Source organism: Bombina bombina, unplaced genomic scaffold (assembly GCF_027579735.1).
Source record: "Bombina bombina isolate aBomBom1 unplaced genomic scaffold, aBomBom1.pri scaffold_480, whole genome shotgun sequence".
In the NCBI taxonomy this organism is placed as follows: Eukaryota; Metazoa; Chordata; class Amphibia; order Anura; family Bombinatoridae; genus Bombina; species Bombina bombina.
In genome coordinates this window covers 39,362-55,077 of record NW_026512338.1, presented here as the reverse complement: position 1 = coordinate 55,077, position 15,716 = coordinate 39,362, and the positions used below count along the sequence as shown (strand labels likewise).

At 35.7% G+C, this 15,716-nt stretch overlaps 1 protein-coding gene across 1 annotated transcript in view; it reads left to right on the top strand.

The window, feature by feature from the left end:
* The window catches only part of LOC128644243 (cilia- and flagella-associated protein 46-like), a gene marked incomplete at both ends in the record, with an annotated part of 384,741 nt that overhangs the window by 334,589 nt on the left and 34,436 nt on the right, over window positions 1-15,716 (top strand). Inside the window, 3 exon segments of the mRNA XM_053696926.1 lie at window positions 14-74; window positions 179-214; window positions 1,647-1,749. Coding sequence (XP_053552901.1) covers window positions 14-74; window positions 179-214; window positions 1,647-1,749 — 200 coding nt within the window.

The following is a 15,716-nucleotide window of genomic DNA, read 5'->3' as shown; positions in this document are numbered from 1 at the left end:
TTCTCTACTTTAGGCACCTATTGATCGTACGTTACCGGCAAACTGCATTTCCCTTGATACTCATAAATTTAAATGTATCCTTTCAAATGCGCACTTTTTGCTTCCTTCTCAAATGATTTTATCTGTACCCATATGGGCAAATACATCACTGGTTATTTTTCTTAACAGTTTCTATTAGATATTGTGGATCCATATAATGAGGAAAATGAACCTGGTATGATATGTAGCAAAACATTTCTCATGTTTGATGTTATTGTTGGATATCAGGAGCAAGCATATTTTTCACACAAACAAAAAATAACAATCCAAAGTCCGCCTACATACATAATATTAAAGCACCTTCATTAAAAGCGACATTGTACTGTACTTAGAGATTACTCTTTTACATTTATTTTGTTATTTCAAATATCTGCTTTTGCCTGTATAAACTGATACTTATATTGAAATTTTCAGTATGGCAGTATTGACTATAGATAAGTTATGAAAACAAGGAGCAGCAGCAGAAATTAACCTCAGTGAGGGTGGGTGGAAGAGACCAGAGCATTTGAAAAAGTGTTCCTGCAGCTGCTTTGAATACAATAAACTCTTATCTGCTTATCTTATCTTTATACGGACATTAAACAAATTTAAAAAAAGAAAGCACAGCAAATATTGCGTTTATGTCAATACTTGTGTTAAAATCTTGATTGTAGAGTCCATTTTTACAGAGATTTTCAGCTGCTCTTTGCTGTGAACATTTTATTTTATTATTTTTGTGACGGGGGTCAATACAGACATTATTTTCTGTACAAAATTACATTTAAAAAAAAGGCTTGCAGCAGGAGGAGTCTATAAGTATGGAACCTGTGGGTGTTAAATCAAGTTTTGCACAAGAGTTCTATACTTTGCATATAAGTAATATCATGTTTTAAAAGGACAGTCTACACCTTAGTCATCTTAAAGTCTTACCTTAGATTAAGCTGCAAATAGTCTCCTGCACCCTTTCTATATCATGCAGCAGTAACAGTAAAAAAGTTATTTTAAATTGACTATTGTTTCTGGCACTTTAAAATGGCTACCATGCTCAGCCCACTGATTACATCATGATCTTGGCTGCATATGGCATCTAATCACAAAAGACTCACTAGTTGGATTCAATAGACTATCAATGCTATTCAGCAGTGTGCCTAGATGTAGCCCAGATCGTGATGTCATCAGTGGGCTGAGCTTGGCAGCCTCTATAACTGGCCAGAAACACCATTTATTTTAAAATAACTTTTTTACTGTTCCTGCTGCGTGATATAAAAAGGGTGGCAGGAGGCGTTTGGCAGCTTAATCTAAGATAAGACTTTAAGATGACTAAGGTGTAGACTGTCCCTTTAAATAAAGTCTTTGACATGGTTTAAAAATTATATTGTTTACCTTCCCTTTAAGTAACGAGTTAAACTTCAGTATTTGTGTTATAAGTATTGCAGCTGATTGAAATACTGTGTATTGTATGTAAAAAAAAAAATAACATATCTATTATTCCTTACAAATGTTAAAGCCATTAAAAGTTTTAGAATATGTTAATTTTTCTAAATATATGACATTTCCTTTATACTTACTAATATTAAAAAATGCAAATATAAGTAGCCTAAATTTTCATTTAACTTCTTTTCTTCTAGAAGAATTCAGTCCAGGCTTTAGAATGAAAAGAGTTATTGAAAAGTACAATCAACAATTTACACCACTTTGGGATGGAATAATAGGCAGTTCTCGTGTCCCAAGGTTTGTACTTACCTAATAATACAGTTTTTTTCAATAATGTATTTTTCTTATCTTTTTAAGGGACATTAAAGTATTTTTATATATGCTTAATATGCTTTAGCAATTAACCACTTTATTATAATAGATCTACAGAAAACTGTATTAAGAATTTAAAAACTGTAATTTGGTTATTCGTTTCCCCAGTCTTTGCAGTTTCACTGTGAACCAGCAATGCACATTTGAAAAGCCTTTGGAACATGTTTTTTTTTTGTATCTCCTGTGCTTTAGCCAGTTAGAATCAGTTGCAAATGAGCACCTGCATTGATTTAAACAATCACAGTGTTGCATGCAGCAGGGTAAGACAAACAGCACCATAGTTATGTATGATATACTTATTCCCATAAGTATATTAAAAGAAAAATGGGTATAAAAATGATTGAATGCATATTGCATTTTTTTCTTGGCTAACCCTCGTAGCACTCATCAAGAAGGGATTCCTTTTATAGACAGACTGTTAGCCTCTAAACTCTAATATTTTTTCCAGGCACTTTTGTTATTAGGTATTTTCTTACACATATGCACTTTGGGATAAGATTTCTTTATGTATTAACTGGTGTTTGAAGAATGGTAACAACATCATTGTGGGGCATATTTATCAAGCAGAAGTTATGAAGCAGCGGTCTAAAGAGCGTATGCTGTCGGTATTTATCGATGTGCGGCGGACATGATACGCTACTTCGTATCATGTCTGCTCGCCTATTAATAAATATGCCCCTATGTGTTTTAGATGCTCCATGTATTATGCTTACACTTGTACTATTTCAAGCAATTATGTTTTTTGAATCAATATTTTTTTTTATTGAGGTTGTTAGAACATACTAGCTTAAAGGGACAGTCTACACCAGAATTTTTATTGTTTTAAAAGATAGATAATCCGTTTATTACCCATTTCCCAGTTTTGCATAACCAACACAGTTATAATAATATACTTTTAACCTCTGTGATTATCTTGTATCTAAGCCTCTGCAAACTGCCCCTTTTTTCAATTCCTTTGGACAGACTTGCAGTCTAGCCAATCAGTGCCTGCTCCCAGATAACTTCTCGTGCACGAGCACAGTGTTATCTATATGAAATACGTGAACTAACACCCTCTAGTGGTGAAAAACTGTTAAAATGCAATCTGAAAGAGGTGAGCTTCAAGGTCTAAGAAATTAGCATATGAACCTCCTAGCTTAAGCTTTCAACTAAGAATACCAAGAGAACAAAGCAAAATTGGTGATAAAAGTAAATTGGAAAATTGTTTAAAATGACATGCTCTATCTGAATCATGAAAGTTTATTTTGGCCTAGACTGTCCCTTTAATACAATATGAGACAGTAATGCAAAATATAATTTACTTGGCTAATATAAATGATTACACATTTTAAAGGACAAGAGCCTATGAAATAGAGAATAAATAATAACATCTCAAATTACTGAATTGCAACCTCTTTTGTTATCCTTTAAACAGTCCTCTTAAACAACAAAGGGTCACTCTTGTAACTAGGAAAAACAGAAACATTCATAGAGGAATAGCAATGATAAATTCGGTCACTCTTGGAACATGATAAAATAGTAAAAATAAGTTGGTGGCACATGATAAAGAGTAAATACAATGGTAATATCTATATACAAAAATGAAATAGTGATTTGTAAATAAAATGAGAGTATCAATATCAGTGAAGTTGAGCACTCAGCATAAAACATTGATAAGCGCATATCAAGAGAACCACAAATTCTAATTATACATGGATACTTGAAGAGCAAGAAATTGAGTGGTTTTCTTAAACTATTTTGATGCAAATTAACTAGTATGAAATGTATAGTAAAGGTAATAAGAGAATAGCTGTTTCCCCTAATATTCAGAACCTTTTGTTTTTTAAATGTATAGATAACCAATAGGTTATATAATACATAATGGACAAAGCAACCGACTCACAATATTGATCTGTAATTATGGAGTTACCATAGCCTGCATTAGCTATATATATGTAGGCATATTAGGATTAAATCAAATTTCAAACTGGCTGTCGTCAAGTAAGTAAATCCTATGTATGTAAAGACTGGGTGACGTATACAAGTCTAAACAAATATGCAATCAATTAACTACAACTGACTGGGAGATCATCACAATCTGTCTTTGGTCTAATCGAACAAGTTCTCACCAGATTCCATTAATTACAAGCGTCCTCCAACCCCAGTTTTTGTTATAAATACCCATACAAGTATAGTATTGTGCAGGGATCTGTGACTGCTATTATTAGTCGAGGTGTAGTCTATAACAAGTCTTTCAGTTATGGTTAGAGGAGTAGCGTTTAAACATAGTCAATAGTCATAAAGGACCTGTCATATACACAAAAACATCTTAGTAATACTATAATAGGAACACTATGTATAGTAGCCTTATCTTAAAAAGTATAAGATCATGATAAAGTACCCCAGGTGTAAACTAAGAAGTTTTTTGGCCAGCATAAGGTAAAGTATTTTCAGCCAACAATAGAAAACCTGAGCTAGTTAGCATACAATTATGTGGCATAGACTAGAAAGCAGTATGAGTATATCAATGCCCCTATATTTCTTTCTAGATATTCTGTCGCTTGCTATGTAAGAGGCCACTTATATATCTTTAGGTATAGACATTATTTGGCAAGTAATAGATAAAAAGGGCTTATGTTAGGGCTTAGTATGTCTCAGTTACATTCTTTATAGCCCATAGACCTTAGATTTATTTACAACTAGAAACTGATAAGTGCAGTTACACACTATGAGATCAAAACTGTGAGAAGCCAATTGTAAATTTTATAGTAATCAAGATAGCGGAGGAGGACTGTGCCATAGAATAAATAAAAGGGGAAAAAAAGAAAGTATGTGGTAATACCTTGGTCTTACTTCTTAGTATGTGAGACCCAATACGTTTAAATCTCAGCTTTTTCTTTGGGAAAGATCAAATAAACGTTGATACCCCACTTGGAACCTTAGGGTAAGTTACATAAGGGCTTCACAAGTAACTAGGATATCATTATGGATATGTAAAAATCTGCTAGTATATACAGGTAATGAGAATGTGGGAAATTTCCCTATAGGAAGCAATATTATAAAGGTTGGTTGTTGGGAAGAGGAGAGGAAATAATCACCATTACATTGTGGGTGAATCACCTTTGAAACCCTTAGAGAAAAAATAAAAAGTGACAATATTCACATATCCCTATCTCCAGTTAAAGCCACAAATATATTAGAGATTGTACCAGTGATCACAATTATAGAGAATTATACATGCGCTGTAAACTAGGGAAAGACTGTATACATAGTTAAAGGCAAGCCTATTCATATGCATAGTACTGTACACTACTTGCAAAATGTGAACGATAAACATCATAAGGTTGTCCAAAGAGTAAACAAGTGATTAAGTTATGTGTATAACAATAAGGACCCACATATCAAACTGCACAGCTCTCATTAGGGTGTCCAAAAGCCAAAGTTATAGAGAAGACTGATGCAAGGGCGGGAGAATGAGGCCTCTGCTGCAAAGCCTCCAATATCACCCAACTCCAGCTTTTGTACAGCTACTGGGAGGTAAATTACACTTAAACTGCAAAGCGATCCAATATGGTGTATAGTCCAAACCCAGGTAATAGCCACATAGCATGTTGGAGTCCCCTCACAGACACAATCTCAGGTTAGGAAGACTTTGCCCATATGGTACACAGAGCCCAGGGTCACTTACGATGGGAGTAGTGATCATCGGTTCCCCGATCATGACTGACACAGCGCTGCAATTCCAAACCGGTGTAGAACGACCATCTGTTAAGGCTGTGTGGTCACCCTGAGGGCTGTTGAAATTTATGAGGCGGCTATTTGAGCTGGATGTTTGAATCGTCCCTTTTAGGTGCAGCAGGAAGTCTCCCAGTTGCTCTTTAGGAGTTGGACAGTCCACTCTCCGGTCTCTAAAGTCTCCGTCTTTTGACGTGCCAGCATAGCTAGAAGTGTTAAATGATCGAATCTTTGAATCATTTTGCACTCAAAATCCTGTAAAACCTTGTTAAAGATGGCACAGAACTCTCTTCGTTTCATCCAACCTGGACCTTGATCACTACAGATGCAAATCTTTTAGGTTGGGAGGCTGTCTGGGGATCTCTGTCAGCACAAGGGGTTTGGAAATCTCAGGAGGCGAGATTACCATTCAATATTTTGGAAATCCGTGCATTCTCAGAGTTAGTCAGTTTTGGTTTCTTTTTGATGAGAGAGACGTTATTGTTTTTCAGATGACAATGTCACAACTGTGGCGTATGTCAATCATCAGGGTGGGACTCTCAGTCCTTAGGCTGTGAAAGAAGTATCTCTGATACTTGCTTGGGCTAAATCCAGCTCCTGTCTAATTTCTGCGGTCCATATCCCAGGTTTAGACAATTGGGAAGCGGATTATCTCTGTCAATCAAGCTTTACATCCGGGAGAATGGTCTCTTTACCCAGATGTGTTTTTTCAAATTGTTCTGATGTGAGGGTTTCCAGGAATAGTTCTGATGGCATCTCATCTAAGCAAGAAAATTTCCCAGGTACCTATTCAGGTCCGGGGATCCTCAGGCGGAAACAGTGTATGCATTGACACTTCCTTGGAGTTATCAATCTGCCTATATTTTTGCTCCTTCTGGTTCTTCTTTTTAAGAGTGATTTTTCAAAATCATCATGGAGCAATCGTTTGTGCTGCTGGTGGCTCCAGCATGGCCGCTCAGGTTTTGGTATATGGTTCTTGTTCGAATGTTCAGTTGCCAACCTTGGTCACTTTCATCTAGGCCAGACCTTATATCTTTAGATTTGTTTTTTCCGTCAGGAAATCAAATTATTAAATTTGATGGTATGGAAATTAAAACGCTTAGTGCTTAGTCATAGAGGTTTCTCTGATTCAGTGATTAATACTATGTTGCAGGTTCGTAAATCTGTGTCTAGAAAGATTTATTATTGAGTTTGGAAGACTTACATCTTATGATGCTCTTCTCATAATTTCTCTTGGCATTCTTTTAGAATTCCTAGGATTTTATAGTTTCTTCATAAGGTTTTGTCTACAAGTTCATTGAAAGGACAAATCTCTGCTCTTTCTGTGCTGTTTCACAGAAAAAAATTGCTAATCTTTCTGATATTCATTGTTTTGTTCAGGCTTTGGTTCGTATCAAGCCTGTCATTAAGCCAATTTCTCCTCCTTGGAGTCTTAATTTGGTTCTGAGGGCTTAACAGGCTCTTCCGTTTGAGCATATGCTTTCTTTGGACGTTGAATTATTTTCATGGAAAGAATTGTTCCTTTTGGCCATCTCTTCTGCTAGAAGAGTTTTTGAATTATCTGCTCTTTCGTGTGAGTCTCCTTTTCTGATTTTTCATCAGGATAAGGTGGTTTTGCTGTCTTTATTTAAATTTTTACCTCAAGTTGTGAATTCTAACAACATTAATAGAGGAATTATTGTTCCTTCCTTGTGTCCTAAATCCTAAGAATTCTTTGGAAAGATCCTTACATTCTTTGGATGTGGTCAGAGTTTTGAAATATTATGTTGAAGCTACTAAGATTTCAGAAAGACTTCTAGTCTATTTGTTATGTTTTCTGGTTTTAGGAAAGGTCAGAAGGCTTCTGACATTTCTTTGGCGTCTTGGTTAAAACTTTTGATTCATCATGCTTATGTGGAGTCGGGTAAATCCCCGCCTCAATGGATTACGGCTCATTCTACTAGGTCAGTTTCTACTTCCTGGGCTTTGAAGAATGAAGCTTCTGTTGATCAGATTTGCAAAGCAGCAACTTGATCTTTTTTGCATACTTTTACTAATTCTACCATTTAGGGGGTCGATCCGATAAAAATCGTCGCCCGCAAAAGTCGGCCACGCCAATAATTGCGCGGGTTTGGTATCCTATATACGGCGTAACCTAGAAGTTACGTGCGTATATTTCTGCCGTCGCCCGTAGTTTTTTGGGCCATAGGCAGGTATACCAAACCCGCGCAGTTTGGTATCCAATATACAGCATAAGGACTTACGTGGCGAAAATGGAGAAATCTTACTCCATTTTCACCTCGCCACAAAAAGCAGCCGTAAGAAGCCTTACGCTGACTATTGGAGCCCCGTAACTCCCTAAACTGGCTGCTAAAATAAACCTAACACCTAACGCATGCGCAATGTCTATCTCCCTGTCAACCGCGATCCCCCGCCGCAATCCATAATAAAGTATTTAACCCCTAAACCGTCGCCATCTACATAAATTAACCCCCTACTGTGAGCCCCTAAAACCGCCACCATCTAACTGATCTATCCCCTAATGTGAACCCCTTACACCGCCGCCATCTATATTAAAATTATTAACCCCTAATTTAATCTACCTACCCCGCCGCCAGCTATATTATCTATATTAACCCTAAGTATATTATAGTTAATATAGTTATTACATTATATATATTAAAGGGCCACTGTAAGTAAATATTTTCTATGCCTGTTACTAACTAACTACCCCAAATACGCTTTTTATCAATAGCATTTCATTAACATATCTCTACCGTATATCAGAAATCTTGTCTGCAAATTTAATTGTTTTCCAAACCCACTCCGTGGGTATCCTTTGCTCTGTACCAATCCGTTTACAATACCTAGGTTTCAAAATGGCGCTTTAAACACAAAGTTATTGGTTTAAGTATTTTGAACACACAGCGCTGAAAATAGTGGGCAGGATAACGTGACATCATCGGCGAATAAAAGATATAACTTTTAGAACGTTATGAAACTTTGTTTTGGAGAAAATATAGGTCAGTAGGTTTTAATTAATGTTTATTAACTTTAATATGTTAGTTGTTTAGCTTAAAAATTCTAACAGAAAGTAATCCTTTAACTATATTAACCCTAATTATATTAGGGTTAATATAGTTAATATAGTTACTATAGTATTTATATAAACTATATTAACTCTATCTAACCCTAACACCCCTAACTAAATTCTTATTAAATAAATCTAATTCATATTATAAACTAAAATATTCCTATTTAAATCTAAATACTTTCCTATAAAATAAACCCTAAGATAGCTACAATGTAATTAATAATTACATTATAGCTATATTAGGGTTTATATTTATTTTACAGGTAAATTGTTAATTATTTTAACCAGGTATAATAGCTATTAAATAGTTATTAACTATTTAATAGCTACCTAGTTAAAATAATTACCCAATTACCTGTAAAATAAATCCTAACCTAAGTTACAAATACACCTACACTATCAATAAATTAACTAAACTACAAATATCTATCTAAAAATACAATTAAATAAACTAAACTAAATTACAAAAAAAAACAAACACTAAATTACAAAAAATAAAAAAAAGATTACAAGATTTTTAAGCTAATTACACCTATTCTAAGCCCCCTAATAAAATAATAAAGCCCCCCAAAATAAAAAAATTCCCTACCCTATTCTAAATTAAAACAAGTTCAAAGCTCTTTTACCTTACCAGCCCTTAAAAGGGCCTTTTGTGGGGGCATGCACCAAAGAAAACTGCTCTTTTGCCTGCAAAAAAAAACACAATACCACCCCCCAACATTACAACCCACCACCCACATACCCCTAATCTAACCCAAACCCCCCTTAAATAAACCTAACTCTACCCCCCTGAAGATCTCCCTACCTTGTATTCACCCAGCCGGGCCGAACCGATCCAGGCGATGTGTTCCAGCAAGCGGCAGTGAAGTCTTCATCCATCCGGGCGATATCTTGAAGCAAGCGGCAGAGAGTCTTCTTCCATCGGCGACGTCTTCAAGCAAATCGGCATCTTCAATCTTCCTACTTCGCTCCTCCGCCGCGGAGCATCCTTCCGGCACGACGACGTCCCGACGAATGAGGTTCCTTTAAATGACGTCATCCAAGATGGCGTCCGCCGAATTCCGATTGGCTGATAGGATTCTATCAGCCAATCGGAATTAAGGTAGAAAAATCTGATTGGCTGATTGAATCAGCAAATCAGATTCAAGTTCAATCCTATTGGCTGAACCAATCAGCCAATTGGATTGAACTTGAATCTGATTGGCTGATTCAATCAGCCAATCAGATTTTTCTACCTTAATTCCGATTGGCTGATAGAATCCTATCAGCCAATCGGAATTCGGCGGACGCCATCTTGGATGACGTCATTTAAAGGAACCTCATTCATCGGGAAGTCGTCGTGCCGGAAGGATGCTCCGCGGCGGAGGAGCGAAGTAGGAAGATTGAAGATGCCGATTTGCTTGAAGACGTCGCCGATGGAAGAAGACTCTCTGCCGCTTGCTTCAAGACATCGCCCGGATGGATGAAGACTTCACTGCCGCTTGCTGGAACACATCGCCTAGATCGGTTCGGCCCGGCTGGGTGAATACAAGGTAGGGAGATCTTCAGGGGGGTAGTGTTAGGTTTATTTAAGGGGGGTTTGGGTTAGATTAGGGGTATGTGGGTGGTGGGTTGTAATGTTGGGGGGTGGTATTGTGTTTTTTTTTGCAGGCAAAAGAGCAGTTTTCTTTGGGGCATGCCCCCACAAAAGGCCTTTTTAAGGGCTGGTAAGGTAAAATAGCTTTGAACTTGTTTTAATTTAGAATAGGGTAGGGAATTTTTTTTATTTTGGGGGGCTTTATTATTTTATTAGGGGGCTTAGAATAGGTGTAATTAGCTTAAAAATCTTGTAATCTTTTTTTTATTTTTTGTAATTTAGTGTTTGTTTTTTTTTGTAGTTTAGTTTATTTAATTGTATTTTTAGATAGATATTTGTAGTTTAGTTAATTTATTGATAGTGTAGGTGTATTTGTAACTTAGGTTAGGATTTATTTTACAGGTAATTGGGTAATTATTTTAACTAGGTAGCTATTAAATAGTTAATAACTATTTAATAGCTATTATACCTAGTTAAAATAATTAACAATTTACCTGTAAAATAAATATAAACCCTAACATAACTATAATGTAATTATTAATTACATTGTAGCTATCTTAGGGTTTATTTTATAGGTAAGTATTTAGATTTAAATAGGAATATTTTAGTTTATAATATGAATTAGATTTATTTAATAAGAATTTAGTTAGGGGTGTTAGGGTTAACATAACATACATAACATAGTAGATAAGGTTGAAAAAAGACTGAAGTCCATCGAGTTCAACCTATACAAATCTAAAATACTTACAAAAAGCTCCAGTTAAGCTTAAATAACCCCATTAAAATGTGACCCATTTAATACTAGCAATCATATCCATGAATTTTGTTTATATACAGAAATTTATCCAGACTATTTTTAAATGTATCTATGGTATTGGCATTCACTACCTCCTTTGGTAATGAGTTCCACAATTTTATTGCTCTTACAGTGAAAAAACGTTTCCGTTGCAGGAGATTAAATCTCCTTTCCTCCAACCTTAAATTATGACCTCTTGTCAGAAACAATTTTCTTGGAATAAAAAGAGCTTCTGCCATCTCTGTATATGGGCCTTGAATATATTTATATAAAGTAATCATGTCACCTCTCAAGCGCCTTTTTTCTAAAGAGAACAGACCCAGTTTGGCTAGCCTCTCCTCATAGGTTAATTTCTCCAATCCCCTTATTAGCTTTGTGGCCCTTCTCTGAACTTTTTCTAGTTCTGCAATATCTTTTTTAGCAATCGGTCCCCAGAACTGCACTCCAAACTCAAGGTGAGGTCTTACCAGGGCTTTATATAATGACAGAATTATGCTTTCCTCCCTTGAATCAATGCCTCTTTTAATACATGCTAGTATCTTATTAGCCTTTGAAGCCGCTGCCCTGCATTGTGCACTCATCTTTAGCTTGTTATCTATTACTACTCCCAAATCCCTTTCCTCCTGTGTTTGGCTAAGTCTTGTCCCATTTAAAAAATACATAGCCTGCTTATTTTTACTTCCAAAATGTAGAACCTTACATTTTTCCGTATTAAATCTCATTTTCCATTCACTTGCCCATAGTTCTAATTTTAGCAAATCCCTTTGCAAAGAGAGTTCATCCTGCTCTGACCTAATGACCTTACTTAACTTAGTATCATCTGCAAAAATAGAGATGTCGCTATTTAATCCTTGCTCCAAGTCATTTATAAAAATATTAAAAAGAACAGGGCCCAGTACTGATCCCTGGGGGACGCCACTGATTACCTTTGTCCAATCTGAGTATGATCCATTTACTGCTACTCGTTGCTCCCTATCTTTTATCCAGTTATTTATCCATGAGCTAACATTTTCAGCTATTCCCAGTCCCTTAATTTTGTGCATTAATCTCTCATGTGGCACTGTATCAAATGCCTTTGCAAAATCTAAGTATATCACATCAACTGATTCCCCTTTATCTATATTTTTACTTACTTCCTCGTAGAATCTAATTAGATTAGTTTGACATGATCTATTTCTCCTAAAGCCATGCTGATTAGAACTCATAATCTTGTTTACACGAATATGCTCATCAATATAATCCTTTATAATCCCTTCAAATATCTTCCCCACTATTGATGTCAGACTAACTGGCCTATAGCTTCCTGGATCATCCCTGCTTCCCTTTTTGAAGAGTGGCACCACATCAGCTTTACGCCAATCCTGGGGTACCATGCCTGAGGATAATGAGTCTTGAAAAATTAAGAGTAAAGGTTTGTCTATAACAGTGCTAAGTTCACTTAACACCCTTGGGTGTATTCCATATGGGCCTGGAGTTTTATTTACCTTAATATTTTTTAGTTTTTTCCTGATATCCTCTAAACAAAACCCAGTTAGTGGTATGGACTGGCATGTTCTATTCTGTTCCAAAGTATCATTCAATGGTTCCTCTCTTGTGTATACTGAAGAAAAAAACTGGTTTAGTACCTCAGCCTTCTCCCTGTCATTATTTATCATGCTACCCTCCACACATTTTAATGTACCTATATTATCCTTCTTAGACTTTTTGCTATTTATGTACTTAAAGAACCTTTTAGGGTTAGACTTAGAATCCTTGGCAATTAATTTTTCATTTTCAATTTTGGCTAATTTGATTGCTTTTTTGCATGCTTTGTTACATTCCTTATAAATATTGTATGCTGAGTCTGTACTATTTTCTTTTAATAATTTAAATGCCCTACGTTTTTTCCTAATTTCTTTTAACACATTTTTATTTAGCCATAACGGCTTAGTTTTTTTATTTTTATTTTTATAACCATATGGTATGTATTGATATGTATATTTATTTAACAAATTTTTAAATATTATCCATTTATCCTCTGTATTTTTATTAGAAAATACATTGTCCCAATTTATATTATTTAATGATTTCCTTAAATCGTTGAATTTTGCTTTCTTGAAATTAAAAGTCTTAGTTAAGCCTTTAAAACACTGCATATGAAAAGAGATTTCAAATGTGACCATGTTATGATCACTGTTACCCAAATGTTCTTTAACTTCTATGTTTGATATTATATCTGTATTGTTTGATAGCACTAAATCCAATATAGCTTTACTCCTAGTTGGCTCCTCTATTAATTGTGACAAGAAGTTATCCCTGAGAACATTTAAAAATCTATCCCCCTTAGCTGAATTACTAGTTTCATTGGCCCAGTTTATATCAGGGTAGTTAAAATCTCCCATAATTACAGCACTGTTATTAGCAGCCTTACCTATTTGGATAAGTAGTTGAGTTTCCTCCGGGTCACTAATGTTGGGAGGCTTGTAGCATGTTCCTAGTAATATTTTTTTAGGATTTTTCCCCCCACTCTTTATTTCAACCCACAGGGTCTCTACATTGTCACTTGTATCATAAATATCTTCCCTTATTGTAGGTTTAAGGTCAGGTTTAATATACATGCAGATTCCTTAGATAGAGTTAATATAGTTTATATAAATACTATAGTAACTATATTAACTATATTAACCCTAATATAATTAGGGTTAATATAGTTAATATATATAATATAATAAATATATTAACTATATTAACCCTAATATAATTAGGGTTAATATAGTTAATATAGCTGGCGGCGGTGTAGGGGGATTATATTAGGGGTTAATACATTTATTATAGGTGGCCGCGGTGTAGGGGGATGTAGATTGTAGGCAAAAGAGCAGTTTACTTTGTGACAAAGCCCCGCCAAAAGCCCTTTTAAGGGCTGGCAAAAGAGCTGTTAGTTTGGGGCATGCCCCGCAAAAAGCCCTTTTAAGGGCTGGCAAAAGAGCTGTTACTTTGGGGCAATGCCACGCAAAAAGCCCTTTTCAGGGCTATTTGTAGGGTTAGACTTAGGTTTAGTGGTAGGGATAGTTTAGTATTTTAGGGGTTGAATAATTTAATATAGATGGCGGTGGGGTAGGGGCTCACTTTAGGGGGTAGGTAAGGTAGATGGCGGCGGTGTTAGGGGCTCACTTTAGGGGGTTATAGATTTAATATAGCTGGCGCCGGTTTAGGGGTTAATAACTTTATTAGGTAGCGGCGGTTAAGGGGTTAATACATATTTTATTGTTAGGCTAGTGAGGGGGGATAGCGGATAGAGGGTTAGACGTGTCGGGCTATGTTAGGTAGGCGTGTTAGACGTGTTGGGCTATGTTTGGGAGGCGTGTTAGACAGTGCAGGTGATTTAGACTTTAGTCAGGTTTTGTAGGCGCAGGCAGTTTCTAACGTGCTGTAAGTCACTGGCGACGCCAGAAATTTGTACTTGCGCAGATTTCTGGACATCGCTGGTTTGTCAGACTTATGGCACGTTAGCATCTGACGGCGCCATATATGAGATAGCTCGAGTTGCGAGCTGAAACTGCGGGCGACGCGGGTTCCCTCGCTTGCGCCGCAAACTACGATCTATATCGGATCGCGCCCTAGATGTTTTTTCTTCTTCAGAAGCAGTTTTTGGTAGAAAAGTACTTCAGGCAGCTGTTTGAGTCTGATTCTTCTGCTTATAATTTCAGTTTTTTTCATTATAAAGATTAAAACTTTTGATTTGGGTTGTGGATTGTTTTTTTCAGCGGAATTGGCTGTCTTTATTTTATCCCTCCCTCTCTAGTGACTCTTGCGTGGAGTTCCACATCTTGGGTATTTGCTATCCCATACGTCACTAGCTCATGGACTCTTGCCAATTACATGAAAGAAAACATAATTTATGTAGGAACTTACCTGATAAATTAATTTCTTTCATATTGGCAAGAGTCCATGAGACCCACCCTTTTTTGTGGTGGTTATGATTTTTTTTGTATAAAACACAATTATTCCAATTTCTTGTTGATGCTTTCACTCCTTTCTTATCACCCCACTTCTTGGCTATTCGTTAAACTGAATTGTGGGTGTGGTGAGGGGTGTATTTATAGGCATTTTGAGGTTTGGGAAACTTTGCCCCTCCTGGTAGGAATGTATATCCCATACGTCACTAGCTCATGGACTCTTGCCAATATGAAAGAAATGAATTTATCAGGTAAGTTCTTACATAAATTATGTTTTTAATGTATATGCAATACTTAAAGCATTATTCAATATACATGCATACCATTTTAAATATTGAATATCAATGCAAGGCCAGACTACATTATAGCTACAATGTTAAAAATAAAATGTATGGTCATGTATAATGCATTTTAGTTTTAAGTATTGGATATCAATTAAAATGTAGATATTCTTGCTTGTTGTCTTTATTATTTAAATATAAATATATTTTTAAAATATATATTTATGTTCAGGAGTGTGCACGTGTCTGCAATACTATATGACAGCAGTTTTGCAACAATGTTATACGTTAGCAAGAGCTCTCGATGGAAGCACTATTTCCTGTCATGTGGTGCCTCGGATATGTAGAAGTAAATTGGAAAGTTTTTTTAAATTGTATTCTTTGTCTGAATCATGAAAGAAGAAATGTGGGTTTCATGTCCCTTTAGGTATTAGAATAGACCTGCCAAGTAGTATAGCAAAATTTTACTGACACAAAGATTTTAAGTGTTAACCTTTTATAATTATTTAATTGATTT